Raw genomic sequence first — 17254 nt, forward strand, 5'->3', positions numbered from 1 at the left:
AGCAAAGTTCTACACATTTACGTGCTGTTAATCATGGAAGGAAGCCTTGAATTTAGCAAACGTTTTCCAAGGCTCCTATGGAGCAAGAAGCAACTAAAACCCGCAGAGGAATTTCATGGTTTATAAATGCCAGATTTGTCTGAGGAATCTCCCTGGGACTGGGGAAGCCTCACCAGTCCTTTGAGAGGCAGAGGGGAACCAGCACGAAGGCGTGTAGAGACGTGTTTGGTTCTGGTTTAAATGCACTCAGCTCCTCCCCCCTTCTGAGACTCCTGTTCCTGAGCAAGCGACTGAAAGTCAGACAAGGTTATTCTCCTCCACTTGGTTATTTTTCCCCCTCCTCTCTCATGCTTCTACCACCAGACCCCAAAGGGGAAGGAAGGAATCCCTCCCTTCCGGCACGTCTTTAGATGTAGGGCAGCTGCCTGCTCGGAGAGAGGAAGGGCATCTCCTGACCAAGACCCAGGCTGCCTGTTGGCAGGTCTCAAGGAAGACATCAGACAAGGAAGCTCGTACCAAGCACACAGAAATGGGAAGACTCCACTGTCACAGGTAAAACAGAGGAACACTCACCCATCCAAGACAGACCCCTTAGAAACAGGCACCACATTCAATGTGAGGTGACAATTCTGACATCCAGTTCTTGAGAAGGGCTCTTGCAAGCCACAGATCTCGGACTGGTTTGGGTTGGAAGGGATCTTAAAGCTCCTCCAGCTCCAACCCCTGCCACGGGCAGGGACACCTTTCACTAGACCAGGTTGCTCCAAGCCCCTGTGTCCAACCTGGCCTTGAACACTGCCAGGGATGGGGCAGCCACAGCTTCTCTGGGCACCCTGGGCCAGCGCCTCAGCACCCTCACAGGGAAGAGCTTCTGCCCAAGATCTGCCTGTCATTAAGGTTTTAACCATTGTACTGGAGCTGTAAACATCCAATTACATTGACAAATATTGAACATGGTGCTTCCAGGAGAAGAGGGATCAACTTCAACTCCATCTGCCACTTGGTGATGATGGTGAAAGGCTGCTTGAAACAGGCTCTGAAGAGCTCACACATTTTAATTAGGACTCCTGAAGCTCCCTATTTTAAGTAAATGAGTTACAACTCCAACATATGCAAGAGCCCAACAGTGTAAAGTGAACACTTCTTGTGCTAAGGAACGCACAAGCTGTTCTCGAGCTGGGAGCTCACAGCACTACAGATCCCTCCTGCCTTTAGTCACTTCACTGGCAAACATCTCATCATGCTGGGGCTGGACTCACACATACAGCACTGATACTAGAACCCCAATAGACATTCATAGATCAAACCACCTCAGGCTCCCCACTACAAGACTTTGGAGCCCTGTTTCGTTTACATGGGCTGGTGATCACTTACACTCAAACATTCAGATCTCACTGACCACAAAGACCCCAGCAAGTTAATCTGGCTGCTGCACAGGCTCCTTTTCCCTGGCATTTGTACCTCTCTTCCAGCGTCAAGTGTCTATCCCTCTGCTAAACGCAGCAAGCACCGGAGCTCTCATTCCATACTGTCCCACTGAGCACTGGCACCGTTATCCATGTTCCCTCAGCAGCCACGTCACTCTGCAGAAGGTGGAAGGAAGAAAAACACCTATCAATCAGTTGTCAAGGAAGACACAAGTGGCCCAAGACCTGATTTCACTGCCAACAAATCCCACAGGATAGTTTTCAACCAGAGCAATGAAATGCTGATCACAAGCAGGACCTTGAAAGGCTGCCATGGCAGAGGAGTGGCACAATCCCAGAGGAACGGCTCTGTGCCCTCAAAGAGCTGCAGGATAAACAAGTTTATATATCATATACTTATATATTTACATGTTTATATATATATGTATATACACAGGATCATACTACTTGCAGTAAGGAAGTAAGCTTCAGAAATGGACAGTAAGCTTCCTGAGACAAGGAAGCTGCCCATTTCTTCTCAGAGAAAGACAAAGGCCTAACACTTGTAATAGAAACTCAGATCAGTCAAGGAATGTCATGTACAATAGTCCTGTAACAACGACGCTTAATCAAGCACAGCTTCAATATTCGTTATTCATGAGTTAACAGTAAAAGAGGCAATACTAACAGCTGAGTTACTGCGTGAGTACAGGGCTGATGATGCACATCGTGTAACACCCCAGTTCCATCAAGCCAGATACAGATTAGACAGGATAATTTGGTTCCAAAATGTAGTATTTCATCTCATTAAAAATCCTGGATGTGCCTCCTGACCCCAGGGCACAAACCTGCAGCTTCTTGATGACACAGTGGACAAGAAATGGAGACCTCAGAGCAGCTTCCAGTATCTGAAGGGGGGCTATAAGGATGCTGGGGAGGGACTCTTCATCAGGGACTGCAGTGATAGGACAAGGGGTGATGGGTTCGAACTGAAACAGGGGAAGTTCAGGTTAGACATAAGGAAGAAGTTCTTCCCTGTGAGGCACTTGAATGGGTTGCCCAAGGAAGTTGTGAATGCTCCATCCCTGGAGGTGTTCAAGGCCAGGTTGGACAGAGCCTTGGGTGACACTGTTTAGTGTGAGGTGTCCCTGCCTATAGCAGGGGGTTGGAACTGGATGATCTTAAGGTCCTTTCCAACCCAAACCATTCTATGATTCTATGCCTTTTCCACAAGTTCAAAGTGATTTGTTTTCCAAAAGCAGGGAAAGGAACAACTGCAGATACATCCAGACTGCAGATACATCACTGTTACTCTCTCCTCCAACAGCACCAATTGCCCCATTAAGGCAAACCACAAAGATCCCCCACTTCTTCTCAAGAGGTGAGAGCCTCCGTACTGTCCCCGGCCAACTGCAGCTTCTCACTTCCAAACTATTTCAGCACAACCTCTTCTAAGTATAAACCAGGGGCACATTTAGGTTAGCTAGTGAGGTCTTTTGAGAATGTTGGGATTGATTTGATGTGATTTTAGAGCTGCCACAGAACTTTAAGATCACAGAATCCCAGGCTGGTTTGGGTTGGAAGGGACCTTAAGGCTCATCCAGTTCCAGCTGGGGGGAAGTGGGTTACAATAGATATTCTGAATAAAAACTGAAAGCATTTAAACATTAAAACCAGAATCTGGTTGGCTCTAACAAAGTGCACAAACAGCAACACATGTCTATTTTTCCATTTATTGGCACTTATTTGAAAAATAGCATAAATATTCAACAGAAGAGAGAGGAGTTGACCCACATGGAACTATCAAACCCTCCACTGATGCATCTTTAGAAGAGACACCAGGAGGTTCATTCTTCTGCAAGATGTTTAAGATCCCATCTTGCCCTCACCACAAAAGAGTGAACACACAGCAACTCTTTGGCACATACCCGAAACTGCAAAACCAAACTGTGCTGTATTAGAGAGAGCCAACAGACACGAAATACAAGCTTGTGCATCCGCCACAGGGATGAAGGGCAATTGGGTTTTGAAAGGCAGCTGCAATCAGGAAGTTGACTATTAGAATAATTTAAAAGGAATGAAATGAGAAGTAAACCATGTCATCTCTTACTTGAACTGAGTCAAACTATTAAATACATTCTATATTCTCTCTACAATGAGGACATACGGACACTGGTCGCTGGCCCTCAGGTCACCAGGTCTTTGCACTCCAAGGTGTCCATTTCTACTCCTGATGGCTGCTGTCAGTCAAAGCTTCACCCATGTGAATCTTTCACAGCAGAGTTCAGGCTTTTCTCCTACTTGAGGAAATCTCCACACTTTTCTCACCTTATTACACAGACCGAAGATTTAGTGTTTAAAAAGAAACCATTTTGCTTCGTTATTAACCTCTCTGCAGGGAAGGCTTGAAATCTCACAGTACAGATGCACACACACGTGCAAACAGGGACTCAGCTGGGGAAGTTCAACTGGGTAACAGGAGTCGACAACCAAAAGGAGGTTGCCACTGGAAAACCTGAAACCAGCTGCTATGGTGAGGTTTGCAGGTTCTCCTCCTGTTTGGGGAATTCCCACGCTGAGATCAGGATGTCTCTACCCACTGACTTTTCCAATATAGCACAAGAATCCCAAAGCCTCTTGCAATCAGCATCTGAAGTTTTCAACAGCAGAAATAACTCAATGCCATTGTTCAAGGAAGTGACAGCAAGAGATGAAACACAGATTAAACGTGTTTGATCGCCTCAGCCTGCATAAAGGCATTCAAGATTCCTCTCTGTATTTGTCCAACAAAAGCCATGTATGGGAACAAATACTGCCTGTTAAAATAACATGCTTCTGAAGCACTAATTACTAAAACCTCAGGATTTAATGTTTTGTTCCAAACATTATTACTATATTTGCTTATTAAAAGACCTTTCATAGAGCATCTACCACTCTAATAAGTCATCTACATGGGGAAGAAAATGAAAATACAAACCCCCAGAAGAATGTTCCCCACCTAATCTGAATTTAGCCACAAGAGCAGTCATGATCATGAATAAAATCCAACATAGCAATTTAAGCTGGCAATTCACCAACTTGTTCTTTTGACATCTATTAGGACACAGAACTGATTAACAGCCAATCATCATAGAACACAAGAATCAATTCCCCCCTCCCAGTATTCCCTATTTCATATGAAGAACGAAAAGGATAAATGTCTAACACTCCTGGAATAAAAACAACTTAGTAAAAGCTGCTTTGCTGGTTTCAGACTGAGGACAAGTGTGAAAGTTATCTGCTACTACACAAGCACCACGTTATATAAGTGAGGATGCTGCCTGGCAGCTGTTGGAAAGCCAAGAGTTCCACAAGCAGAATGTACATAGAGTACTTGTAACTTACTCCAACAAGACAATATCCATTGTAAATCAACAGCTTGCTCACTGATGTTAGCATCAAATATGTTTGCGATTCAAATGCTTACTGTATTGTAGTAAACGTCATACAAACCACTAGAAACATGAATTCCTCCTCAAGGAACTATTCTGGAAGTTTTCTAGAAATCATGACATTTCTGGAAGTTCCTATGAGGAACAGAATCAATTACACACAACAGAAAGTCTTATTGATGTCCAGCCTGTTTCCTGGTGTCCATTAGCAGACTTCTGCTTCTCAATTGATGGGTAACTTAGCCGTGAGATCTACTGGTAAAAAAGGAGATCTGGAGTCAGAAAGTGAGACTGGAGAGTCTGTGTTGGTGCCAGCTTCAGCTGGTGAGTCACAGGAAGAGCCTGCACTGCTCCTGTTGTCATCGAGAGCATGTGACGACAGACTGGCAACAGAGGAACAGCAAGTTAGGAGAAATGAGGTACTCCAAGTTTCAAATACTAGCTTGCAGTCATTATAAAGCTATTTTAGAGCATCTCTGAAGGAACAGTAAGCCCTATGATTTGAAATAAAGCTGCAACTACACACTGCACAATCACTTCCAGACAGGCAGATAACATTCTGCCCACCTCCTTCAGCTCACCCAGGAATGGCATACAGATTAGAAAGCGTAAGGCTGAGGAATTCATCCCAAGCTTTACCCCATCTCCTACAACATCCTGGCCTAGCACATATCCAGAGGCCTCTGTCATGGGGAGAGCTGATGATAAACTGTACATACTTCAGTTGTACCATTCACTAAGTATTGCACAGGACTCAGAATTACACCTGAGGTGATCTATCATCAGCAATAGCATCAAAGTGCTTTTTACAATTACCATCTCCTAAACTAAGATGCAGCCATGACCCTGCACTGCTGTGCCTATTGGGAATAGGAGTGCAAGAGAAGGCATGTTTTTAAAGTACCTTTAGAACACCTATGTTATTGTTGTCACTGCTGAGGCTCAAAGGGACAGCCATGTACATCAGCTGAGAGGCAAGGACAGAAGTGCTGTGAACAAGCCTGTGTGCATAGTTGTGTGGGCACACCCTACATATTATTAACCTCTTGACTGAAATACTAAATCAAAATCCTTTGCTATTTCAAGTTGTTATGATTTTTAACATAGCACTTTCATCTCCTCCCGGCAGGGAGGGGCAGAACCAGTTTTCCTATGTGACTAAAAGCAAGGAAAATAAAAGAGAAGGAAGAAAATCCCCAATCCACCCCCAATGGGGGTGTGTTGCATTCACATTTGATTGCAATTTGAAACTAGACTCAAGGAGTTGTCAGCCATGAGATATCTTTTCCTAAACCTACTCAACTCCCATTTAGATGAAGCACATTAACAGCCTGTCCTAGAAACTGTACATTGTAGTGAACAGTGCTGCCTGTTGACTGTGGTGATTTCACTGCTGCAAAATGAGATGTCTGTACTTAAAAAAACCCAAAACCAAAACCAACTTCAAGCACAATCATTGCTAGATGAAGAGAGACCTATAATGCTTCTGATGATACAGACACAATAAATAGTACAGCATTTACCATCCGCCAAGGTCTGCCTGATGTGAAACCTCAGGGCTAAGCATGTTGGTGGATCCTTGGAATAATCTTTTTGGATGATCTTCTATCTCCATTACACCTTTGGTAAGAAATAAGGAATGATAAAACATTACCAGTCGTTGCAACTAAAATCTACTTTCAGTGAACAGCAAACAGAACAGAGGTTCAATCTTACACAACAGAATGAGTGTTATTTTAGATGTAAAACAGAAATTTCATGCTGAAATTTTGAAGACTGTTTCTTGGCAACATTTTAGTCCAAACTTCAATAAAATTCAGTGAGTTATGAACTGAGTTTAAATATCAGGTATTTATTCGATAGTAGTGAAGAACAATCTTTTTGTTCCAGTTTATTCCGCTATCACTTCACCAACTGGCTCCACCAAAGCAGAGAAGCTGACAATAAGGAAGCTTGTTTTCCTCTTGCAATCAATAAAAACAAGGTTCAGGATTGCCACTAAACTTATGCATTGATTTTGACTTCCCAATACTCTAGAAGAAGGGAGGACAGATATATGCTTAAATAGGCTACGACAGAACTCAGAGAAAAGTTGTCTCGGAGCCAGAGTGTTCTGTTACAAAGGTGAAGCATGAAGATATAAAAGCAGATGCAATAAAATAACCAGAAATTAAACTTGAATAAAAAAATAGGGAGATTGGGAAACATTTCCCAATAAAGCAGTAAAGGGGTCTTATACAGGGTCTCTGCATCAGCTTTTGGTTCTGAAGGATGATTATTACATCTATAGTACCTGTGTGCTGTGTTATCCAGGACTTCCAAAATGTTTTACTTGGTAATATGCCAACAGTTGTATTTCTTGTTTTATTAAGCAGGTTACATCCATTTCTTATCAGGTCTATATGACTACAGAGGAGTCTGTTATGATCATTATGTTATCAGATCTATATGACTATACAGACGTAATGGAGAGCCATTAGAACAGAACAACTATTGATCTTATGGAAGAGTAAAAACTAATTTAACAATCTGTTTTAGCTCTGTAATCAGTTCTATTTATTTGGTCCCCTGTAATACCTTCTATTTCTAGGCACTCTTTCAAGTATCAGGCAATTGAACAGAATTATGAGGAAAGCTATATTCTATTTTTAATTGATAAAGTTCACAAGCTGGCCTATTATATCAGCCCAAACCAAACACTGTACCTTTTCTTTTTATTGACCCCAGAACACTTGGTCGAATGCAGTTAATTGGACTCTGGCTTCTCCTGCTAAAAGAAGACATATGCTGTACTGATTGCCATTAACAAAGGAAGCTTGAAAACATGTAAAGCATTAACAGATACTTGGATAACAAACTACTAAGTGGAAAACACTAAGAAAATAGGCATTGTAACAGCTTATACAATGTAAGTGTCATGTCCCCCTCTTTTTCATGAATATATGAAGTTGTATTTGTGATCAGAAATCAGTTGTGTCTATAACAAATTCTGGGATTTCAAAAGCCTTCTGTGAACAAGCTATGCTGATTTTCTATTATTGATATGATCTGGTACTGACCTTGAAAATCTCCGTGTTGGACTTGGGCTGGGACTTGGAGGTAACCCACTGCTGCTCACCAAGCTTTGCAAAGATGGTGAGAAACATTGCTGAGAGGAAAACAGCTTGTGTTATTTATGTATAAACACTGTATCACACCCATACAGTAACAACTGATCCTTACTGGGGGTAAATAAGCAGTCCATTATTGATGCAAGTACCCAGTTAACAGGGCTGGGTATACTCAGATACCATACTTCACTACTGAGAACAAAAAAACCCCTAAAAGAGATTCCATTTTCATGCAGAAAACATGAAAGTTGACAAGGATTTATTTCACTGTAGTTGGGTTAAATGGCTTTAACCTTGGGCCAGAGGGGAGGCTGAGATGAGCTCCATTCCATGACTCTGAAAACAGGAATGTACACTCCTTCCTCTTAATTCCAAGAGGAAGGCAAATAAAGAATAAGGTTTACTAACCACATATTAACAGTTGAACACTCCACAGAATTTCACACCCACAAGATGTGCATCTGCTGGTTGATATTTTCTGGTTTAGGGCTTTAGGGGTGGTTTTGTTTCTTTATTCTAGTTTCTTGTTTGCCACTGAGGCAGAAAGGAGCAGGTGGCTTCATCTTTTGCTACCAATTTGGTTGGATTTATTTAGCACTACTCAAGATAAACCCATTATTACCACATTTTGCTCACCTTTCCTATTCCTCTAGTAGGTGAAGGAGCTGGAGAAACTGGGACAAAGTCCACTTGCTTTGGTGATGAGGATTTCTCAAAATCATTGTCACTCTGGAAACAGAACATAGAATTAATCTTAGGAGCAAGTTCCTTACCATGAAAAGAGCTGATTGGTGTGGAACTGCGTAAAATTCCAAAGTTATCCTCCATCATACTAATCACTTTCAGGTAGCCATTTTTGAGCTCATGCTTAACAACCACAAAAAAGCCTTAAGCAACATTAGGTGAGTATCAGAATATGGAAGAAAATTTGAACAGGCAGACATCCATGCAACTTTCTTTGCATGGATGCAAAGGAACCCACATGTATCCTCAAACAACTGATCATTCTATGCCTTGTTAGTCTGAAAAACTGCTGATCAAAAGCAGCAATATACAAACACTTTAAGTGTAGGTCAAGCTAATTAAGAAAATGTTGACATGAGAGTCTCTAGTGTCTTGATACTGATAACAGAAACACAAATTAAAGCATGAATGCATTACCAGGCTCAAGCTCTCCTCCCATGAGTGGCTCATCTGCATTGCTACTTGCACTTCTCTATAAAGAAGAAAAGAAATGTATTGTCCCAGGCCCGTAGTAGACTTCATGAAGCTTTCCAGGTCACCTTGATGCTTACCTTTCACGTACTGTTTCTCTGTTCAGCAAATTCATTCCTTCTTCCTAAAAAGATGAAAAATGAAGATAAACACAAAAAAAGCACTTTCCTACAGCAAATCAGCTCTGGTTTCATTTCACTCTTCTATGCAGCAAAATTAATCCAACTCAGTTAAGCAACAATAACCTCAAGCTCTCACCACATGAAGAGGAGTGAGGGGAAGAGGATGGGTAAGAGATGTAGCAAGAGAGACCATCACATAAGAAGTGCTTATAGGAGTTGGTTGTTTCTCAAGCAGTGTTTTTGTTTTCATTACTATCCAAGAAATAGTTACAAAACTGAACAATGAAGCAAACCTTCTGCTCATGCTGGAGTAACTTTATGCATGGTGTTATTTCACAAAGTGGAAACTAGTATGAATCATCCTCAAAAGCATGGCTGGATTCTTACCCTATTCTGTGGATGACTTAACTAACTAGACACCTGTCATCATTTCATTTGCAATACAGTGCATTTTACACAATGCATTTGGGATCTAGTGTTTTGTTCCTAAACCATCCAAAAAATTGCATTAAAATGGACCGAAGATGTAAAATCACAGTAAACATTAACACCAAGTTAAAGTACAAACCTCACTATTGATCTCCTCTTAGGCAGACACCATTCCTTCAAACTAACTGAATGCTGCTCAGTCTGGTGAGTGAATGAGTAGATTCCCTAATTCAGTCCAAGAATAGAAGTTTAACAAAACATCTTCCCAATGTTACTAACAGTAACATTGTTCAACTGTGTGATTATTTGGTAAGATTTGAAAGAGATCAGAAGTAAATCACACAGATTCCCATCTGTGCCAGGACGTATATAGGCTATGGAATTCCAACTTGGGAATTCAGTGATCAAATTAGGAAATGTCACTGTTGGCTTTAATAAATGTATGGAACAAGTAGGAATACAGAAATATTTTCAAAGGAATTGGATTATCAAACTTTAACTTCATGTAATACAGCAGAGCCACAGTAGTTCATTCTATGATTCAATCCCTTGCTCTCATCACACTTACATATTAGTCTTATGCTTTTTTATGCAGATAAAAACAACCCTACAAATGACCTGAATGCTTCAGTCTCTTTAAGTCAGTAGATTATTTCCATAATGAAAGCAAACAGCTATTTTCTTCAGGATTACTATGCATGCACCTTCACTATCTGAGATAGGAAGCAAAATGCCTTCCATCGCTTCAGGGATCAGACCCTGAAAACGCTGTCTGAAGCATTAAATTGCTTTCTTAACTTTTCACCCTGTAAAAATCAAGCCTATCCATTGAAAACCAGCAAGCTAAAAATATGTATGTATATAAATAAAACCAAGCATCTTCAAGGGAATCTTATAAACATCCTACTGTCAAAAAGTGGACATAGAAAATGGAGGAGCCACAAGACTCTGAGCTTGTTGATTTGAAAACTCAAGTGGTTTGTGGGCAGCAGCGCTATTTAAGCCTACTCAGATATCTGCCACCTCCCAAGTGTTTGCTCTGGTGCCCTTCCCCCTCTGCTCATGCTGTGATAGCACAAGTGCCATGATCTGGATAAGATAATTATACAGATGAAAAACAGCCCAGCAAGAAGAACCCAAACTTATTCTTTTAGCCTCCTTATCCAGACCATTTTCTGACTGAACAGAAGTCTTGTGTCAACACAAGTTAAGGAACACTTTGCAATGGCTGTGAATCTTTATGCTGGCACCACTGCCAAAACCTTGGTGAAACTTTGCCCTAAGGGTTTACACGAAAGGTTTCCTTTCCAAAATGTCCATTTTCAGACTCCTCTTTCTGCTCAAATCTTCTTCTCACCGTAAGATTCATGAAATTTGGAGCTATGCAGACAGGATCCAGCTTTTACATTTGAAACACCTTGAAGTGACACTGCAGACACTGTTTCAAAGTAAAATCAATTGTCACTTGAAGGACATTACACACTAACTGCAAAAAACCCCAACCACCTATAAAAAAATGTAAAATTAAATAAAACTGACTTAGAACCTGTGCTTACCTGTTTGATTTGATGAAGACGGCTGCTGGGAATACGGATAGGCGATGATGGCACAAACTACAAAACAAAGCCATATACAACTGAAACACACTTAGAAACTACAGGAGAAGGGAGGGAAAAGCACAGGAATGTCAGTACCCACTGCATAGGGCTATCTCAGACTAAGAATTAAGAATTAAAACATTCATAGTATACAGAAACTATACCAATTACTTGCAAGAATATGATGCTAGTTGGCATCAGCCTGGCTTTCACTTCTCTACAGAATAAAGCTGCTTTTAAGTAGCACATTGCCACCCTTAGTGTATATTGTTGCATAAACTTCTTCACTGAAGTGATCCAGAATATTTTAAGTGATGCAGAAGGCTCCCTAATAGATCGTAGAATCCTGGACTGGTTTGGCTTGAAGGGTCCTTAAAGCTCATCCAGTTCCAACCTCCTGCCATCGGCAGGGACCCCTTCCACTAGAGCAGCTTGCTCCAAGCCCCTGTGTCCAACCTGGCCTTGAACACTGCCAGGGATGGAGGAGCCTCAGCTTCTCTGGGCACCCTGTGCCAGCGCCTCAGCACCCTTACAGGGAAGAAGCTCTTCCTTTAAAAATCCAAAGCCAAAACACAATATGCAGAAAAGCTTCTGGATTGTTGTCTGCCTGCAAATGCCTACTTTGACAACTGATAGAATCAGCTATTAGAAGGCTAACAAGAGTTAAATATCTTCCTTATGGTTTATCTGATGCTTCTTCAATTTGTGTGGAATCAGAGAGGATGTCACTGGAAATGGTCTGCTGATAATTTTGTCCATTTTGCATCAAGCTCTCACTGGAATACTGTAATCTAAAACTGCATGCTCAAAACCAAGCAATTAAAAGAGATTATTTTCTCAAAATATAATTTCATGTATTTCCCATCCCTCAAATGTTCGCCCCTCAGTTGACTTTTGTTATTAACCTATTCAGGGATCAAAACTTCAAAGCTAAAGCTTTGACTGGAGGTTTAACCTCTCTGTAAGCTGACAAGGTATCTTCTTATAATGGATCCAATGTGTTCAGCAAATAAGGTTTGCATTATTACTAAGTGTTTCTATGCTTTATGCAGTAGGAGGCTTCATCTGCTTCACAAAACATTGCCAGAGCTCTTCATCATGCTCAACCTGGAGAGCTTATGAACATTCAGTTAACCATTTACCACACCATCTTCTCATCAGTGCCACGGAGAACAGAGATTCTGCTGCCTTACACAAGAGGTTATGGTAAGTTATCATAGACTATTAATGCTTCATATATCCAGAATCCTCCCTCTAAGTCAAATATCAAGACTTCACACCCTTCTCACAAAAGATACTAGCTTATCAGACTCACAAGAGGATGTTATAATGTTTCTGCCAGAATGTAGTCATCTTAATATATACCACCAAAGTCTAACAGCTATAATGTTATGATTTGCTACTTCTGAAGTCCAGTTTAGGTCAGTTTTGCTATTATAATGGATAGGCTACCTAAAAGCCTAATAAAAATTCCTCCAAGCTGTACCAGCCAATGTGGACCTTGAGGTGACCTTGATTCTCACACAGAGAAAAAGATTTGAACAACAGTACATTCCTGCCTATTCACTAGGGCACTCCACAGTAAAATGCATTTGTTCCACTCATTATGTTCTAATTTTGTGAGTGTGATCCACATGTTTTAAGGTTTGACATGAACAAAATATATACAAAACCAGTGGCTTGCAGTAAAAAACAGAAATCCTAAAAAGACAGTTAGTTTTCTTCTGCAGGATCTAATGCAGTAACTAAACCCACCAACCATGAGGATCCTGCATCTTGTTCCCAACAAGTAACCACCTTTCTTTGCAATGCTTAAAGCTTTCTTTTCTCTTGTATACAGGCCTTTGATTTAATTATTGTGAAAAGAAACCTCAGTCCCTCTTAAAGCAGACTGAACTCATTGGGGATATGATGCTACTCAAATCTCCAGTGCTTTGAGAGCACAAAGCTTAATGAAAGCCATTACAAACTATTAAGACTATGAAAGGAAAGAGATACCTTCCCCATTGCCCTTCTCCAGTATGTCAGATAAATCTTTTTCCCTGAAGGTAAAGTTTCAGAGGGACCACTGCCAAGGGGAACAGCCACCTGCCCTGGCATCTCTGCCCTTCCACTGCTGTTCCTCCAGTGCCCCCTGCCTTCTGCCAGCACAAGCATCTGTGGGGCCATACAGTGAACCCTGACAGGGAGCTGACTGAGCTGTACAGAAAACAAAGAAAGAAAATGCTGAAATAGCACCTAAACATCTAACCACAGGCTAAAATGCTTCGCTTAAACAACAAAACGAGATCCCCAACCACACAAACAAAACAGAAACCACCAAAACATTTACTCACTACATGCCACTGCTATTTTCTTGGACGGAAACGAACAACAAGACACTGAGCCTAGTTGACCCTTCCTTGGCAATGACATGTAGTGACAGAAACCTGCAGGTTAAACCCCAGGCAAATGGCACAGCTGCCCCTGCAGTCATTATAAAAAAAGGTATCTATGTAGATATAGAGAGATATATTATCAGAGATAAAACGATATCATCCTCTGTGATGATGGTGAGGCACTGGCATAGGTTGACCGAGAAGTGGTAAATACTCCATCCCTGGCAGCGTTCAAGGCTGGGTTGGACAGAGCCTTCAGGCAACATGGTCTAGTATGAGGTGTCCCTGCCCATGGCAGGGGTTGGAACTGGACGATCTTAAGGTCCTTTCCAACCCAAACCAGTCTGTGATTATATGATTCTATCACTGGTTTTGATTACAACAGTCTATTCTGTCTTTACTATATAAAAGACAATTTAAGGTAAGAGTATCACCACCTGTTTTTTTTAACCATCAGAAACGATTAACACAGTGAATACTGAACAACACTACATCTACATAATTAGTTTTCCTTACAGACTACCTTTCTTATTCTTAGAACACCTGTTTACATTTCATAAACAGAGTTATGATCAGAATGAAATACAAGTACTCAAGTTTCCAAGGCCCAATGGTCTATAAGTAACATTTCACTATAGGTACAGTGCATTAATGTCAGAGTTAGAGCCTTGTTTCTGAAAACGTGCTATTAGTCTCACACACTACAATCCCATTTTCTCCTTTAACCCTGTTTGGACCTAATGCAGCTGGTTTAATAGTTTCTTTACCAGACTGTGGCGATTCATAACTGTGGTGCTGTTCCTGCGGGTCCGCAGAACGCTGGCCTGGAACACTTGTGAGTTATCACTGTGAAAAGAAACACTTGTCAGATGCAAAAGCCATTTCCTTCCTAGCAAAAAGCACCTCTTAATTGAAGCTCAGTTTCAAATGCTATGACAGCTCTCATTTCAAGACAGAGCACTCCAGAGACAGGTATGGAAGAACTCCTGCAGGTTGCTGGCACAGAGTGAAAAGCAAATTGCTCTTTCCCCAAGTCTCAGCAACTTTAATTCATTATTTTAATTAATCATCCTCAGTCTTCAGAATAACTCAAAAACTGTAAAGATTGATGATCTCTGTGGGAATTTCTGACATTTGGAACGGCTGCAACACGCATCATGCAACAGAATGAGTTTATAAACAGCATTTAACCAGTGGCTGAAGCCAGATTCAGTGCTACATATAAAATAGGAAAAAAAAACCCCCAAAACAGTATCTTGATAAATCTTATCACTATGAACATTTAATTAAAATGCTAAATGCCTTTTGTAGGCAAGGTTAAATTTAACCTACAATAAAAGCAGTTTTTAAAGCCTTAACACTTTTGACCACAGTCATTGCTTCTTTAACCAGGAAGCAGCATGTAAGTTAGATAACACAGGATTAGTTATTTGATATAAAAGAAGCTCCTTTTAAGAGGGAGAGGAAAAAACCCTTCAAATATCCTTACTTTTAACCTCCCTTGCAAAAGCTGGTCACATCACACGCCTTTCACAGAAAAACACTCACAGTTCCAAGTAAAAATCAATCTTATTTGGCACAAAAAAAGAGTCAAAAGTTCTGTGAAATGTAACTTCCATGACCTAAAACATTCCACTTCAAAATGTTCTTTGGCTCTACAGTAACTCACTCTCCAAGCTCCTTACTAAGTCTGTTACTGAAGAAGTCAAAACAGGAGGCAGAGCAGCAAAAGCTGTTCAAGAGCTTTTGTTTCAGTTTACCCAGTGAAGCCATTCTGGGAAAAAACTGAAGTTTCTTGCCAAGAGCTGCGATCTTGCAAAAACAATATTCTGCTGGAAAATTCCTAACAAGCAAAACACTGCAACCACCTCAAATCAGCTCAATGGCATTTCAGCTCCGTTTGTACACACACCTAACGTATGGTGCATGCAGTGTTAAAGGAAGAGCTCAGGCTTCGTTTACAGCATGGTTATGGGGTGCCTTTTTTAAGGAGTCAAGGGTGTCACAGTTTGTAACTTACAAAAGGGTGAGATTATAAAAGTTTCTCATCTCAATCACATAACCAGTTTACCTGCTCAGCAATCTGCCTGAGGAATAACTGCCATTCCCAATACTTGTGTACTGCATCAAAACGTAAACTGAGAGTTGTTCCTTTACAATTATCACTACATACAGTGAATATTAAAAGAATCACCATGTTTATTTAGCATTAAATTATGACTGCATAAACAATAGTATTTCCTATGAACAGTAATGGACTGTTAATCATTTTGGTACAAAATGATTTATGAGGTTGGTTCAGCACTTGCTACCTAGCTCCTTACAGAGACATGAAGTTTAAGGGGGTTTGTGGGGAGGAAGTACCCATGTGTTATACTGTTACAAAGTTTATTCTCAATAAACTCTCCCAAGCTGCAGACATACTACTAGGAGCAGCATGTGAACCCCCTCAAAGCAGCCACACCACGTTGCAGAAGTGAGCATCTCCCAACTTCATGACAACCCAGAGGAGACAAGAAATAGCACGTTGAGTTATCAACTTACCCAAATACAAAGCTATACATGAGACCATACACACCTGAGAGCTTTCCCCTTCTGTGCCCTGTCAGCAAACATGCAACTCCCCTTGCAAATACCACCAGGCAGACGCTGATGGCAATACCCAAGCAAACTTACCTATATGCGTCTCTCCCAGCATTACACAGTAACAAAATGAGCATCATCCAGAAGAACTCCAGGACAACTGACGGTACATTTTACACTAAATGTAAAATTTGTGCATCCGCCAATGTCCCTTGAGGCGATCTTCCTAAATTCACCCAACTGTTCTGAAAGGATTTACTCTTTAGAGTCACATACGGCACAGCGATTTGGGGGGATTTTGGGTCAGACCTGAACCCTTAAATCAGAGATTGCTACTTTATAGCAACGGCCACAGCCTTGACGCTGCACACTGCGCGCTCCTCAGCTACACAACACACGGCAAACCTACACATATACACACACACAGCCTGACCGGCGGCTGCGGGGCGGGCCAGGCCGCGCTCACCTGAGCCCGTGGATGAGCGGGGCGCTGTTGGATCTCCTCAGGCCGCCCCCGTCGCTCGGGGCCGCGGCGCTCCCCGGCGGCAGCTCCAGGTCCAGCTCCATTTTCTCCTGAGCCATCGCGGCGGCCGCGCCTCCGGCTCCGGCTGCTCCCGCTCCGCCGCGATGCCCATTCACTGCCGGCGGCCGCAGCGGCTCCTCATGCCGCCGCTCCCCCGGCCCCTACAGGCCTCGCGGGCGGCGCCGCAGGCACAGGCCGGGGGCGCGCCGGGCCCGGCGAGGGGGGCGGCCCCAGCAGCGCCCCATGCCGGGGGAGGCCCGGGGGGCGGTGCCTTCCCCCACCCGCTGCTGCTGCTGCTGCTGCTGCTGCCACACGGACGCGCTCCACGGACGTGCTCACACTTTTCACGCCGGTGCAGCCGCCTCAGGCCTCAGAAAGCCTCAAGCCCACCGCCGCCGGCGCTCTGTGCGCCTGCGCCACAGGCATCGCGCGGCAGGGCGCATGCGGGGAGCGCTCTCG

The 17254-nt window shown here is 42.3% G+C and overlaps 1 protein-coding gene across 19 annotated transcripts in view; it reads right to left on the reverse strand.

Moving 5' to 3' along the window:
* Positions 1-17213, reverse strand: part of LOC308224471 (P2R1A-PPP2R2A-interacting phosphatase regulator 1) — a 32959-nt gene extending 15746 nt beyond the window's left edge. For 13 of the 19 annotated variants that reach the window (XR_013957482.1, XR_013957483.1, XR_013957484.1 and 10 more), the window contains exons 1-10: positions 16739-17212; positions 14457-14535; positions 11270-11326; positions 9243-9286; positions 9109-9163; positions 8584-8676; positions 7897-7985; positions 7543-7607; positions 6361-6457; positions 1462-1583 (exon numbers count right to left, since the gene is read on the reverse strand). Coding sequence is in view for 5 of the 19 variants with exons in the window: in XM_080624424.1 (XP_080480550.1) it covers positions 5061-5220; positions 6361-6457; positions 7543-7607; positions 7897-7985; positions 8584-8676; positions 9109-9163; positions 9243-9286; positions 11270-11326; positions 14457-14535; positions 16739-16854 (855 nt within the window). In the remaining 14 variants the exon portion in view is untranslated. The other 6 variants (XR_013957494.1, XM_080624425.1, XM_080624428.1 and 3 more) reach the window with 6 other exon arrangements.
* Between the last annotated feature and the right edge of the window lie 41 nt (positions 17214-17254).

The sequence above is a fragment of the Psittacula echo genome (genome assembly GCF_963264785.1).
Source record: "Psittacula echo genome assembly, chromosome: 8".
Taxonomy (NCBI): Eukaryota; Metazoa; Chordata; class Aves; order Psittaciformes; family Psittacidae; genus Psittacula; species Psittacula echo.